The 16,888-nt window shown below is 37.6% G+C and overlaps 1 protein-coding gene across 1 annotated transcript in view; it reads right to left on the bottom strand.

Annotated features, from left to right (window-relative positions):
* SLC49A4 (solute carrier family 49 member 4) overlaps nucleotides 1–16,888 on the bottom strand; it is a 117,775-nt gene that overhangs the window by 49,701 nt on the left and 51,186 nt on the right. The window contains exons 3-4 of the mRNA XM_044438508.1: nucleotides 14,295–14,563; nucleotides 7,432–7,561 (exon numbers count right to left, since the gene is read on the bottom strand). Coding sequence (XP_044294443.1) covers nucleotides 7,432–7,561; nucleotides 14,295–14,563 — 399 coding nt within the window. The remainder of the gene's footprint in view (nucleotides 1–7,431; nucleotides 7,562–14,294; nucleotides 14,564–16,888) is intronic.

The raw sequence follows: 16,888 nt of genomic DNA, 5'->3' as shown, positions 1-16,888 counted from the left end.
GGTAGTGTTAAGTATTCATGGCATACTCCCAAAAGAATGGTTTGATGTGTTGATGCAAGGCAATGCTATTTAAATATTTACAGCAGGTAACTGATGTAAAATGCTGAAACTGCAAATAAGATCTCATATAAATGTCTTATTCTCAATCCCCACTGTTGTCCACTAACAGAGTAAATTACTTTAGGACTAAGTACAGGCAGAAGAAGCACAAATATGCCTGAGCTCAAGTAAAACTATATGTTTAAAAGCTACTGGAAATAGGAAGATGAAAAGAATTCCAACACAGTGATGCCCATCTCTATTAAAGCAAAAGGACAAGTCCAAGAAATGGCTCTACAGGATTCAAAATACTGTGAAGCTGTGAAAGCTTTATTGCCTTCCACATTCTGCCGAACAAACTGGATCTGACGAAAAAGCCCCAAGAAACAACTTTCGAAACAACAAATGAAGAAAAGGAGTGGGCATTTGTTTAGGAAGGTATATAAACTTCTTAACAACCTCCACTGAAGTGTACTGGGGGACCATATAGCTTAACTTCAATGCATACTATTATTTATACATATTATTTAATTATAAATTAAATCTATAGTCTGTCTTATTTCTTACACAGAACTCAAAGTGGTTTACATAATTCTCCTCCACCTGCTCTGAATCTTATCCCCACGACAACCCTGAGAGGTAAGTTGGTTCTATAACTGACACAAAGTCACCCAGTTGGCTTCATGGCTGGGTGGGGACTAGAATCTAGATCGCTTGAGTTCCAGTCCTGTGCTCTTAACCACTACACTACGCTGGCTCTCAATTTATTATTCTTTAGAAAGCATTACACAATTAACATTATGTTCAATGAGTATTGATATATATTGGGTAGTGTTGCTATTGTGATATGGTTTGCATTTTCCTACTAAGCATTTTTGTAGGCACTGACTTGGTGTGGAAAGGAGTTGTGTTTAATTTGAAATCACATCTGTATAAATGCTCTTAGAAAAAAGGTGGCACTTTCAATTGAGAGCACATGGGTGAACCTAAAGGTCAACACATTATCCTATATGGCATTAAGATTTTCAGTGCAGGCTCTTCTCCAATTAACAGCAATAGGAAAAATTGCACAGACAATGGAGATAGCCTTTTCTGCGGTGGTGGCCCAATTCTGGGATACTCTCTCAAAGAAGATATAATTAGGGTACAAGCCTATGCAGGTTAACAGACAAAAGGCCTAAAATTTCCAGCATGCCCCAGTCAGCATAATTCCTATTTAAACTTGCATAGGCTTGCATCTTTAATACTTTTTTGGTATCTAAAACATGGCTTTTGACCGAACATTTTACTCCCCCCGCCGCCCCATGAACTGATTGACCTGTTTTTTTGTTGGTGAAATACATTTTCATCTTTCATTTGTAACTGAAACTGAAACCTGCAATATTTGCAGGTTAATATTGGATTTTTAAAAATGTTATTTATTTTGCCTAAGGATCCCTTCGTGGAATCCTTTTTTTGAAGCTGAAGAACTGACTCGTGAAACCTCCTTCTCCCAAGTGGAAGAAATGTGCAGTTGCCTACTTGGGCCATTCTTTGGAAGCAATCAAACAGAAGTTGTGAATCACCCTTGCACCCTAAAGCCTTTCTACACAATGTTCATTTTTCAAGGCTCCTTAATTCTTTCTTCAAGGAAATGTAACCACAAGTAACTATCCAAGCCAAATTGCACAGAAACTGCACTGACTGATTGCTTTATTTCAAACATCAGAATTAATGAAGCTAGTAAAAAGAGTTTGAAGGCATTCTTTTAAAAGCCCTGCTTTCAAATTTCTTCGCACAGGTGCCACAGAGTTAGAAAGCTCTTGATTTTACACAGTGCTACATGTCATTTATTCTGATATAAAAAGTGCTATAAACATAGCTTTCATCCAAAGTTGATTTTCCTATTAAGAAAGAAATGCAAGGTATCTCTTGTTTGTGCTTTCCCATTGTCTGTTTAACCTTTTCAAAATTACCAACCTGCCCACTGTATTGGCAGAATTCTTAGAACTATTAATGTTCGTTTGTTCATTATTTCTTTCTAGATCTCACAGCCTGTACTTCACCTACTGTTATTTGTAGAAATAAGTTGCCTTGCAGTTGTGCTCTGTTGTATTAACTGAAGCTTTTAGAATACAATCTAAGATAGAAAACACTCTATTTTAGATCCATAAAAATAAAAGATCCATTCTGGAAGAAGGAAAAAATGGCTTACACAGCAACAATAAGATATCACTCCTGCTTGGAAATCTCATTATACCTTACGTTAGCAGGAAAGTAAGGCTTTGCTACCAAAAGTGTATTTTTGTTTGTTGCTTTTTAACACTTATATGTGTGAAGTTATTTTTAATCTTTGGGTTCCTTAAGTACCACCATGTTCTCCTCCTACATAGCCCAAAATGTCTGGGCTTGCTTATCCCCACTCCTCGTTCCAACTTTTGTATCATTTCTCCTCCTAGCTACCCCTCTTTCCTGAAAATGTCTACATTTTTTGTAAGGTCAAATGGCAGCGATGGGATAATGGTGGGTTATGCACACAGAAGACATCTCATGCACAGTCCTCTCCCCATTGCACTCCAAAAGCCTTTCCTGAGTGTCAGAGTACCCTCATGTGAGAATGGGCGTGAGGAATTACAGTTGGAAGGGGACTGCCTGAATGCTTCTTGGCACACAACAGGCACCATATGATTATTATGATTATGTCCTTAAATTTGTACAATGTTGAGGATTATTGCTTGAAATCTCTTTCAAAAACCATATGTAGGTACTTATGCAGTACTTCAGCAAGTTCTGTCCCAAAATTTGTACAATGATTCCTGAAGGATTTTTTTTGGCGTAGGCTTCGTATTTCCAAGTCACAATCTATTTTTGGACAGATGGAAGCATACAGCTCCCATGTTGCTTCACAATACTGTACCCAGTCAAGTTTCAGAGTTATACTGGCAGCCTGATGTTACCCTGATATAAAGCTAATAATACCCCCTTCTCCCTCATTACAACAAAGAAATTATATTTATTCTTCGCAATCATTCTACAGTACAATGGGAATGTAATATAAATGTAGGGAATGTAAATATTTAGCCATCAAAGAGGCCTGCCTAGCATCGTATGTCTATTCATATGGAAGAAGGCTGGAATTGGATCCATTTGCTCCAGCATTCAGCTGGAACCAGCTTCTTTTAAACATATTCTCACTTTACTGTACACCACAAGAACATGTATGACTGGATTGATGGGAGCACAGTCAAGATCAGTCAACATTTTGACAATGACATGGAAGCACTTTATTTGGCAGTATCTGTGTGCACTGAAGCCTTGATCTGGATTGAGATCTCCTATTATACAGCATTAAACATGTTGAGGGAAATCTTATCAAATTGAATCTTCACCTATGAATATCAATGATATTCTAAATTTTTCAGAGGGCCAAATCTCCCCTCTGGGCAAGATATAACAGGCAAATGAATGTCATTAAAAATCTTCTATTTCATCCCACTGCCTGGAAAGCTTCAGCTCTGAGGCAGTAGAAAAATGAAATAAATAAATAAATAAATAAGGTTATCAGTTAAACATTTTGAAATCAACTGATTAGAAATAGTATTTGGTATAATTACAATTATTACTTGGAAAATCATTGGAAAACCATTAAGAAATATAGATGGCTTAGAAAAGGGGTCCCTAAACCTTTTGGGCTGACAGGCATATTTTGAATTTTAAGTATGTTGTGGGTCTTCTCACAAATGGGCTGCAATAGATAACCTATCATCCATTTTCACAGAGCAGAAACTGATGAAGCTCAGACAATTAACTTGGATCTAAGATCTATGTCCTCACAAAGCAAATATCCATTTCACATAAGGCAAGCTGGTGATGCTCAGAAAAACATAGACAGAAAAAACAACCATATCAAACACACAAAAAACCAACACATTACTTTGCAAAATGTGAGCTGTGCAAAGAAAAAAAAACAGTTAAAAAGTAAGAACATTTTTTTACTAAATTAAAAATAAGGCAAATAAGTCAAAAAGGTGACCATGGGTACCATGTTGGCAACCCCAAGTTTAGGACACCTCTGAAAACTCTCTTTTTCAGGGGGCAATTGGCTCTGATTAAAATCCAGTGAAAACTGTATGATGATATCAATTCTTTCAGTTTAGACCTAATATTTAATTACTTCTAATGTCCTGATCTTTCAAAAGTAAATCTGATGTTCTTAAGTAGCAAATACCACATTATATATCACTGCTAATTTAAAATAGTTCCTAAACAAAGAGGATTAGGCATTTGCCATAAACATCCATGACTGACAGCCAAGCAAAACAATCCTCAACTTGTCAGATGGGGAAATATGTCAAGAATTCAGTGCTGCATCCAGGCTGGAACATCAGCAGCTGACGTGGGAGAGAGGGGCAGTTTTGCTTCTAACAAGTAACTTCTTGTCTCTCTCTCAGATTCCCTCTGCTCAATTCTAGGGGATTTCTGGGGAGCAGAGAAGCATTCCTACTCAGAATGCTGTTACAAGTCCTTCCACAGGCGCTAGGTTTACATTTGTGGGGACTTCTGTGAGTGAAATTGCCTCATGATGGAACACCCCATAAGTCCAACCCACACAGCAAACCCACTTGCTACAGGCAACATATCTAGGAATTAAGAAAGTACTGCAATCTACCATTCATTTTGAAAGGCATCAGTGCAATATTTGCACCACTACCAATGCAACATCACAAATTCAGGTAAATGTTGGTGGAGAGTACACTGGTAGAACAACTCAGAACAGTGCAAGTATCAGAAGGGAGATTAATGGGAACACCCAATAGAATCCAAGGCATAATCCCATCCGTATCAAGAGGACTTCAGACCTCCTCATACCATCTATTCTGAACATAAAAACAAGACTTAACTAAAAACTAGAACACCAAGATTAAAGCCCCTATCATTTTATCTGATATCTTGCCTCAGGGGAGATGTTTCTTTCATTTCCATGACACGCCTTTACAGTTTTATTAACTCACACAGTTTCTAATAATTTTATGTAAGCTACTTTTTGAGGTTTGTCTGCAAAGTTGTATGTAGTACTCTAAATAATCATGGGATGACATGGCAAAGAAAATGCTATTTCACATGCTGATCAAAAAGACCAATATTGAAGCAGACAATGCTCAAAGATTATAAAAGGAAGGATAGGATACAGAGTATGATGCAATCCAAACAAAGGGCTCCTACATCTACTACCAAAGTCTACCATACAAGGCTAGTACAACAGCAAGTTTCAGCCAGCATTCAGAATCAGATGGTAAGAGCTGTTCTACCTGCTAACCTATAATTCTTGTTAAAGTTAATTTACATGGAATAATTAAGTAAAGAAATATATCATTTGAAATTATGTATTGGCTAGTATTGGAAAGATACTAAACAAGACCTGAAAATAGTCCAATAATCAATATTATTCAGGAGCATGAAATTTATATTATGAATGTATCACACTTTACACATTTGTTACACTATTCGGATTATTCCCAGAACCACTTAAAACATTTTTTCTGCAACAGATATTCCCTAAAAGCTATCCAGGAAAAAAAATGTCAAGGAAAGACAGGTGAAGGGTACGGCAAAGGTACTGGACAAGGCAAGAGAAAGAATGCAAGTTTCAGTGGTGCCAAAAGGTAATGGAGAATTAGACTGCATTTATATTAGTAATCAATACAAGTGCTTAAAAGCAGAGCCCCACAAATCGTATTATTTAAGCCTTACAGGTTTTGTTATATTTAAAAGATTGGTAAATGTAAACTTTTGTAGTTTGTCATTCAGCTTTACAGGGATCTCAGATTCAGCATTTAGAGTACTGTGAACAAGCTTCTATTTTATTAACAGTTCCCAGATGGAGCCCTGTCAATAGACATTTTATATTCCACCTGCAGATCTAGCTGTTACTCAAGCTTTTATTTGACAGTAACATTTTTACAACACAGCCTGCAGGCAGACACGAGGCTGCTGCTCTGATGACAGCACTAGTAAGGTTGCCAAATGTCATAAATCAAAATTGCTACTTTAAAAAAAAGGTAAGTCAGAGTCCATCTTGAGTGGTCAATTCTGTTTTTGGTCCCAGAAAATATTAAGACACAAACTTGGTGCACTGCAATTAATGAAACAATTTATTCTCGCACTCTTGTCCCAGAAGTGTCAAATGTCTCTGAAAGTAATTCATTTCAGAGATCATCTTGCTTTGAACCCCAAAGGCTTGTAGCAAGGTGATGAGAAGAACCATTTTTCTATCAATAACTACTAGAGTAAAGCTAGGTTTGTGTGTGTTCATTTTCAGCTTCCTGAAAATGCTGGTTTCATATTAAGAAACAAGTTTCTAGTTCTTCAACCTCAAAGTTTGCAGGTAAAGCCTCTTGAAATTTGAGGAGCCACCAAAGCAGCAGATCATGATTTCCATGGGTTAGGACAGAGCTCTATGTTCTGCTTAATTACCTGCCACTTAGTCACAAATAGTAATCCAGAATAAAGAATGAAAAACAAGCAGATGCACACATTCATTATTTGTCTCCAGTATCTGGAATCATGGGAAATCACATTTCTTTCCCAAACAAACAAATGCTAAATAACTGTTCTTCCCAAGGTGAGTGCAGTGCCTGCAGGACCAGTCCCTGTTATCATCTCTTTACTGTTCCCTCCCCTTACATGGCAGGGAATAGAGAGAGAAAGACCTCCCAGATGCCCAGACAGCTTTCCCTTTTTATGAAATGGAAATTGCTCAGATAGGAATAGCCAAGATGGAAAATTAATATGCAAAGTTGAATCAGACTACTGTTAAATCTAGCAGTATCTAAATCTAAATCTCTATGCAGAGTGCAACTCGAATATACAACTATGGCTTTTCCATATTATGCCCCTGTGTGTAGCTACACACATATCAAGAGTGGAAAGGATTGGAAAGAGGAGGGGACTGAATGGAGGTAAGCAATAAGGATCTACTGTGCCATAGAGGGAATCACTCTGCTCATTGGTGCTCCACCTGCAGTAGAAAGGATCACACTCTAATAATTTTTTTTAGGAATGTAATGAATTTACTATATAGTTTATTCTCTTTGCACAATTTGGGCTTGATTTTTTGTTCTCCTTGGCTTAAGATCTAATCTTCATTAAGGTGCATAAATGATTCAGCTTATTAGTTTATATTAACAAGTTAATCTGTTTATCAGGCTTGTTAAATGCCCTCCAATTATAATCTATCCTTTTGTACCACATTAATCATGGTTGAGAGTATACTGTTTCAAAAACTGGTAAACCACTTAGAAAGGCTGTACACCTGGGTAGTATACAAATGCTTAAAATACAGAAACAATAAACACTGTTATGCACAGAAGCTGCTGTAATCTCCTACACCAAGCTGGCCACAGTAATACATACCTTAATAGCCTACAAAAACTTCTTCTATAGCTGAGCCTCTGGCTAGCTGCAGCCACACTGGGTGGAAATGGAGGGCGTGATGGGAAGTAGGCTAGTGCTGCACAGAATATCAGAGCCACAATGCCAAATTCTAAGGGGATACAATTAAGAAAAAAAAACCAAAGTGAGAAATAAATCATGATAGATGATATGCGTATTCATAAAATATCACAGGAACAGGAAAAAATATTGATCCACAGGAAAAATTATTCTCCAATGGGATACTGTGGGAACAGCAGAGAATGATACCCAGAAATATGTAATGGCTAACTGAAATGTATGGATGGAACAAGCAAGCGCTGCTTGTTCACAGGGTCCCTCTGCCTTTGCTTCATGGCCACTGTAAAGCCAGGCTGCTGAGATTAACTTGAAATTCATGTACGGAAGGCAGCAAGTACCTGTGCAGTCTCATTTGCTTTTTGGCTGAGAGATGCAGAATGTGCCAGCCTGAAGGAGACAAGCATCAGGAACACCCCCATAGATGCCTTCCATTGATACTGAAATGGAAACTGCAGGAAAACCATTCCAAGTAAAAGAAACTGCAGGGAGGTGGATTCCTGAATGGATTGTTAGGTGTGGACTTGAAGTGATGTGTCAAACAAGAGGCAGAAAGCTGTCTAATATTCAGATTGAGTCTAGCTGACAACTTAGATACATAAGTTAAATTTTGAAGGTGCTGCCAATATTAGCACACAAACTAAATTTAAGAAAGGATGTACCAGCAGGTAGCAACATACCAGAAGATGAAATATAGAGGTGCATTTGATGAATAAAGGTAAGAGTCATGGTCTGAGTTAAAATGAAAGAAAACATCTGAGAAGAATCCAAGCAGAAGACCAGCTCTCTGGGACAGATTAATATGGCTCTTAGTCTAATGTCCTGAGTTTGACAGGACAAATCACTGGATGCTTCAGATGAAACATACACAACAATGAGATGCAGAAGAACATCCCATTTCTGTTGTTCACTTACAGCCAGAAGTAGCCTTCAGGGCACACCAGGAATACATAGCCATTTTTTAAAGGGTAGGCCCAGCCTCCCTAGTTGTGTTCTTAGCAGCAAACAGATATATTAGAAAATAAAAACATTTGCCTTTTAAAGTAAAAGATTTTACAATGTGGATAAGAGATCATGTCCTTGAGTTACTGGCCCTGCAGCTATTTCTAGTTCTAGTTTCTGCTTGTGGCACACAGTACTAATCTTAGCTTTGATGGCTTTTTAGCAGATAAGGCAGGATATAAATATTAATAAAAGAGTCAATGATTTGGTAGCAGTGACTTTCATATTATCTTTGGAGGGAGTACCTTCATTTTAAGTTAAAATCCCATCCCTGCTTGCAGCTTCCCATATTCAAACATATGAGTTGAGTCCTGACAAAGAGAATTGTGCTATACAAAACACATAGAGTATCTGGTCAGCTCACAGGTTTAAATAGGGCATCATTCAAGAAAAGCAGTGTTCCAACTCAAAAGTTTTCAAGAAGTATCCAACAAACTGCTTATGAGAAATCCATTATTTGAATCAGCCTTACCCACTTAGTGGTAACAGAATGATCTCAAGCAGCCACTCACAGGGGCATTGACATATAACCTCCTTTCCATGCCAAAACTTGGCTCAATTTCCTTCTGTACTCAGCTCTAAGATTCAAGGTCACCCAAATGTCTTATAAAATTAGCTTTCTTTTTTATGTTATATATAACCATTGTGTGACTATCAGGGAGGAATAAGGGTATGCAGTAAGAAACCCTTCCTGAAGATGTCAATATGACTAGGCACTCATCATTTTAGCTATCTCTCACCATCCAAATATATTGGGGTGGGGGGGACAACACACAATTTTTCCATTAAAAAAAAAAATCAGAATCATTCATTTATTGTGAATTTCACAAAGGCAAAGGCAAAGGCACCAGTGGGGGGCACCCTGAATTTAACAATTCATGATATACAAATATCCAAATAACATAACAAATCCAGAAGCATCAGCCATATATTAGTTTCAACAATGGCAAACAAATAATCATATATGTGTTCATTAGAGGATATTATTTGTTGATTGCCCCTTCACATATTGAAAGCATTGTTAAGTCTTCAATTCATTGCATTATAGGATGTGAGCTTCTATCTTTCCAGTGTTGGAGCATCAGTCTTTTAGCTATCAAAAGGTCATAGAAAATCTATTTACATTAAGCAAGCTTTAACTTCCAAGAATCAGGTAGCTAATTTAAAAGCACATATAAATCAGAAAGTATTAAGGGGCATTCTAATACAAAGTTTATCTGATTTATAACTTCTACCTAAGAAGCAACCACTGAATATTGCTAAAGGAAGCATTAGCAGCATCACACTTCCAGCAGTTAGTTAAGACAAAGGAGACATTGTGGCATCCCTGATGTACACGTTTTTGTCAAATAAGACATACGTAATCTGATATCCACTAAAACTTCAGATATCAACTCTAATGTGGCAATCCACTGTTGTACCAAATAGGCATTCTCCCATTAGACATAAAATATCATATTTATTCACCCATAATGAATATTTGTAGACACAGATCATGGTTCACTTTATCAGCCTTAACAAGTGGTTTCAATAACTGAGAAGACTCAGCGAAGAATGCTGCAGGGTCAAATATTGATCCTAGCAAATGTTGCAACTGTAGATACTTAGCTGCTTTGGTCAAATTGAATTTAGCACACAAATCAGAAAATAACAAAAACTCTTCATCTTCCATTACTAATTGATCACAAGTAAAAAAAAAAAAAAAAACAACTTGTCTATCCACAAGAACTTTTCCAAGGTTTAAATCTGGATTTTGTCAAAAAGTCAATTTAGCATGCAAAAATGTGTTACACTATCACAATGACATAACATTGTGAGCCACATGTTTTGAGTTACCCATAACAGTAGCAAGAGCCTTATTCATTTCAATATTCTGGGACCCTAATGCCATCTACAGTGGTACCTCAGCTCACGAACACCTCAGTTCATGACCAAATTGGGTCACGAACAAAAATTTCATGAAAATTCTGACTCAGGTTGTGAAGACCCGAGTGGGGACATGGCTGTAATCGTGCTGGGGGCAGGGGGGAGGGGGAGATGGCCGAGATCACTCCTGTCTTTCCTGCAGGAGTGCAACCGTGATCTAGGCCATCTCCCCGCCCAGCACGATTGCGGCCATCTCCACCCCCAGCACACCTGCGTTCGTGCCTGTCTCTTCCCGCCCAGCGCGCCCACAATCACACCTGTCTCTCCCCCCCCCGCCTGGATGATGGGCTTGATTGCGGTCATTCTGGGGGGGTGGGGGGGTGGCCACGCTCATGCTTGGCGTGGGGGGGTGGAGGTGGCTGCGATCTTTGTTGTTCTTTGTCACTTTGCTTCACATTTTTCTGATTAAAAAAATAGTTACAGAACAGATTTACCTAATTTACATTGAACCTTATAGGGAAATTTAACTTGGCTCATGACCAATTTGGGTCATGACCAGAGTCCTGGAACAGATTAAGTTCATGAGCCAAGGTACCACTGCACTTGAATATCAGATTCAGAAAAAAATATTTTTGCAAAATTACCATGGTGGAAAAATCTAATCTTAGCAGAAAAGACCAGAGTTAAGTGCAGGTCAGCAAACAGGCCCAACTGATATAATACAAGTTCCAGGAAATCGAATCTACCTTCCTCAATTATAAAGGTGTAACCTTTTCAAAGATATTTGTGGGAAAGAGTAATCCTCCCAAAATTTTCAGAACAAAGAGCTAAGTTTTTGAAAATATGTGCCACATATACTTAAAGGAATTTCATGTAACACATATACAATCCTAGGTATATTCATCTTCAGTGTACTAACCTTTCCCCACAAACTTTAAAGATACCAAGCTGCCTAGATCCTGTGAATCTCATAGCTCAAGTGATTAAGCTTATTTAAGTTTAGCTTAATCACTTGCAATATATTGCTGGAAATGAGTATTCCCAAATAAGTAATAAGCTCCAGGCACCACCACTGAAACGGTTAACTGGCTAACATGCTATGACAAGTAATATCTCCAATTGGCTTCAATTCAGACTTTGATCACTTAACTAAAAAGAAGGCAGTCTACTAAAACCACTGATCAACAGCATCAAAATGGAAATAGCCACCTAGAGTTGTGAAATAAACGATAACAAATAATAGGTGTAAATTATAATTTTGAATTCTATACAATTATGAACAAACTCATGAATACAAATATGCTGATACTAATATACTAATTTATACCTATAAATACTAAATTACTAATATTAGACTCATGGGGTCTAATAGCACATCAGGGATTCCAAATATGAGTCAAAGTATTGATGGAGAAAGAGAGCAACTCCATCTAGTCTCTCTCCCAACTGCTGAAAAGAATCCATTGGTTCTAACTCTGGTTTTTGAGAATATTTAACAAAGAAACCAAAATTTATCAGTGTTACAAAAATAAATTCCAAGGAATGTTATCAAAGGCCTTTTCGGCATCCAAAGGTGGCTTTCTCTGGTCTAAGTTTAACCATTAATTCAACCAATAATCTGAGGTTACTGGGCCTTTTATAAATGTTTAATACATCCAGCTTGATCTGGTCATACCAGTGTTGTAAGAACATGTTGCAGCCAAAATTGCAGACCTTTTTAAATACAAACATTAATGATAGAAATCAATAGATAGCACAAAAATATGAACCTTGTCAGGTTTGGAACTGATTGTAATATACACATCTTTTAAGAAAGCAGAGAGTTTGTAGGGATACAAAACAAGTAGCTTTGGAACTAGTCTAGAAAAAGTTTTATACCACTCTATTAGTACTGGAAAAGAGGGACATTTCTGATTGAAAACTTTAACTCCATTGAACTGTTTTGATGAGAAAAGTGCCACATGTCTGTTAAGCAAAGGATAAAATAGATGCAAATATGCTGGGATCAAGCTATGTTCAATTAAGTTATCAAGACTGTGAGGGTACATTAGTATGGAATGTAATTACCACAGACATTTGGTTGCAAAGTATCTGCCTGCACAACCAGTGCAGTATCAATTTTAGCCATGGTGAACTGATGCTGTGGTCAACTCATAATCATTTCACTGCTAGCAGCACTGAGCAGTTACAGTCAACTCTTTCATCTGAGAGCTTTATCATATCTTTTAAAACATTTGCCAGGTAGCAGAAGAATACATTTTAACCAGCTAATTGTTCAAGAGATTTGGAAACCACTCAGAAAAAACTCTTCTTGGAGAAAACCATTCATTTTTACACTAAGTTTCATTAAGTCATGTTACTTGGTCAACTGTTACAAAATTAAATCAAGTGTCATATTTTCTTTGTATGGTCCTATATACAAACATGTGCTATAGTGATTTTCATCTCTGGTCTCACTAATAAATGTATATTAAAAAGATTAGTTCTCCTTTCCGGGGGAATCAGCTTATGTCCTGGGACTCTAACTCAGAGATTTCTTTGGTACTCTAACCCAAACACTGCCTTGGGACTCAAATTCAAACATCACCATTTGGCTAGGATGGTATAAGGCAAGACCTGAACCTGCTACACACAGGACTTGAATCTGCATTCAGGACTCACTTCTTGGGCTCAAATCCAAGCATCACCATCTGGCCAGGACAGTGTTCCAAGTACTTGCAAGATTTTGAAACTTTGTTTGTAAACATATGAAAATCATATGTCCAATTTTGGCAAAGAAATCTGTTTAGATTGTGCTTTACCCATGTCCCTACCCTCTGGCTCATTAATAAAAAAAAGCTGCAGACCACATTTCATTCAAATACTGAATAATCTCTGCTTAGACTGTTGCCTCAGTTCCATCCTTGCATCACAGACACAGAGGAAGTGGAACGTACTGCTGTCTTCTTAAATGTTTTCATGTAGTTCTGAGGCTGCTTTTCTTAGCCTCAGATACACCAAAGCCTTAGATACACCAAAGCTTTTCTTAGCCTTAGATACACCAAAGACCAAATATTTTTGAGATGCGTGTGTGTTTGTGGGGCGGGGGGGGGATTGTAAAATTTAAAGTTTAAATACAGAGAACTGGAAACCAGCTGTGTACGCAGAGGGAACAAGTTATTTGGAGTTTATAATTCACATTTATTAAAATTACCATCTTGCTTTTCTTCTTAAATAATGAATAAAGTTTTCCATTTCATTTTCTAGAAATAATCCCACAAAGAGTATTCTAAATTCCTCTTGGATCTGCATATTAATTTGATGCAGCATTTCAAATATGGTCAAAATCGGCTAACACTTGTTCTTGTTTGGGTTGGTGTAAGTGAAGCTAGCATATAATATTTTTAAGAAGCAGTACTTCAAACAATATTTTATATGATTTGGTTTTAAAATGGTTATCTATCATGGATCTATAGAACTAGGCTGGATACAATCTATATAAAAACAAAATTATTTTGCTAGAAATTCTAATCTAATGTCCAATGAAACGCAAACCACAGAATCTTACACAACTTCTGGGTTTTACTATTATATGGAAACCCTGTGCTGGTATTGAAATACTGAGAAAGAGCAATATAACAGTGTTTTGTTTTTGTTTCAAACACACTAGCATTCTGGTAGAAAAATATCTGTTACGGAGATTATGTAAGTAGGAATTGATGTTAATTTTGAAATGACTGGTGTTATTCAGGGTGAATAAAATCACTAGCTGTACAGATGATATTTGGCACTTAAGATAAAGGGCAAATAATTCTGAATTTCATACTAATACATGTTTCCAGAGGAGTCACTAGAGGGCAGCAGCAAATACATAACGAATTCACACTTAAGTACGTAATATGCAATTACTTCTCTAATACCTGCATATAACACAGCCTCAATCCGGTCCTTTATATGTTCAGAGCTGCTTCCAGGTGCAAGTGGAATAGTTGATGTGCTATTCGGCCCTGGGACCAGCAAAGGTCCTACTAAAAATGCACACGCTCCGCCAAGGTAACCAATTAAGGATGCGACAGCTGTGGCAGTGGCACGTTCATCTGGTGAAAACCACGTCGTAGAAAGGAATGGGGCAGCACTACTGAAAGTTGGACCTGCCAATCCATTCAACAGCTGCCCTCCATGAATCAGCCTGGAAAGAAAGCACAAAAAAATACATTTACTTCCTATGTACCAACAACCTGATAATGCCCGAGAAATTATGCTACATGCTTGGCTTTTGAGACATTCAGAAATACCAAAGGATTGCCTGTGTTCTTGGGCATTTCCAAAGCCTGGCAGAAGCTAACTCTTTGTCTTTTCCTGAATCCTCACCATGTGACAGAAGACTCAAGGAGAAGGGGACGTAGCACCAGCTACAACTAATACCTGGGTAGGAAGACCAACCAACAATTCCAGATTCTTGATGATAATCTAAGAGATAACAGTGCAAGTTGCTTAATAATGGGATTATGAAACCTATGCTTGTTAGATGAAATTAATGAATAGAAACAGTGGAATCCTCTTGCCTGCTATTATTTAAAATGCTTTAAGTTCACTGTATTCAATTGATGTTTTTAAGAGGTTAAAAGATAGAGCAATGATAGGTTACAATTTGCTATGCTTATTTTTAAAATGCAAATTGGAATCCAGCTGCATTTAGTAAATGTAACAAATCACAACAGTGGAAGCTTCTGCATCACTCAGCTTTGCAAAAAGAAAGCTAGCAGCTCCTACACAGAGTAGGAAAAATACACTTTTGCCAAAGGGACTTCTTGTGGAGTGAATTTTATATGCATTTTATCATTATTTATGAATAAACTATTTCTACCCCAATATTTGGGAGGATGGGAAAATGACACATATCAACCCTTTAATAATAATTTGAAATATCAAACAGTCTTGAATTCTGACAATTATTCACCAGTACTGTATCCACTAGGGATTTTTTCTGTAGAAGCAGAGAAGATATGAGGAAATCTGAAAGTCTTATAATGTGCAGTTTAGGTAGAAGTGGATGTCACTGCTGAAGTAAGTTTAATGAGCAGGTAGAAAAAAATCCTTTTAGTTCTATGTTGTAAGTAAAACTACTCAAATCCTTGATTTCAGTAGTTTTATTTACAACATAGAACTAAAAGTGCAAAGCAGTACAAACCTTTAAAATTATTCAGGGAAGAGGGACCTCTTATCATGCCATTACATACCCGTTGTGGGAGATTTTAAATATCATATGGCAAGAACTCAGTTACAAACTAATAGAAAGACTAATACATTGTTAAAATTTATTTTCCATAAATTATGCAATTAAGGTATTTGGTAAGACAGATGGAACTCCAAGGGAAAGCTACTTTGTTGGCAAATTCCTTTATGTAGTTATTAATTTTACATGCTTAATATAAACTGGTATATAATGTCTTTCAGGTAAAGGTCCTCCTAAAGAAGTTTACAAAAATAATTAGCTCCGTATGCTTGACAGGAATATTATCTTTCCAAGTGATTTATAGGAATATCCACTTGCAATGCTTGCAGTCCAAGCTTCTAGTGATCTTTCCTTTACCCATCCTCCTCTGATCCATTCTTCCATGGCTACCCAAGTCATTGCCAGGCCCCCCGCAACCCTGGCTTAGATGGTAGTATGTCTTTGTCTGTCAAATTTTGTTTTAATGACAAATGTTTTTTGAATTTGACCAGCGCTACAGTTCAGGCAGGTTCTACAATATAGTATAATAGTATAGTAGACTGTATCAACTTTGTTTCCCAAAGCCCTTCACATAATTCAGCAGGTCAGAGCTGGGTCTACAAAATGGAGTGGTAACTGTTGCTGCCACAGCTCCCTGTAACCTAGGGATGAGCAACTGCAGGCCTGGGGTCCTAATCAGGCCCTCTTGGGTTCCTCAGAGTGCCCAGGTCCTCATCCCTTCCTCCCAGTGAACTACAATTTGATAATTCTTTGGCTTCTACACAGGCTTTTCATAAGCTAAAATACTGAAATGTCTCAACTATGGCTTGGTTAATGAAGGTAAAAATGTTTAGATATAATATGCTACTATATTTCATACCTTTCCCACCATCTCTGCCTCTGGGCATACCTACAGACACCACTGGGATGTGCCCCCCAAGAATTTCTCCAAAACCGAATTCAGCCCTTGAGCTCTGCTCTAACAAATCCAAGAATGATGGGTTGGGAGGGCGCTCTCTGCTATGTATCCAAGCACAATGAAGAGGCGCTCTACTGCTGCCTCCCACCTTTCTGGAGGCCTCAGGAGTGACTTCTGGTAACAGAGGGAGAAGGGGGTCTCAATGAAGTCCCGTATCTAGACATGATGGAGAGGTACCTGATCAATATGTCCTTTCCCTTTGATGGCTGTCTCAGTGAGAGGCCATACCATTTTTCTAGCACTAGCACTTCTGATATAAGATACCAGTATAATATTAAGTAGCCATATGCTCTTCTGGAACACAATGCGAATCTAAACCC

Source organism: Varanus komodoensis, unplaced genomic scaffold (genome assembly GCF_004798865.1).
Source record: "Varanus komodoensis strain SLA01 unplaced genomic scaffold, ASM479886v1 scaffold32, whole genome shotgun sequence".
Taxonomy (NCBI): Eukaryota; Metazoa; Chordata; class Lepidosauria; order Squamata; family Varanidae; genus Varanus; species Varanus komodoensis.
Note: the sequence above shows the minus strand (reverse complement) of the source record. Positions and strands in the feature narration are given on the sequence as shown.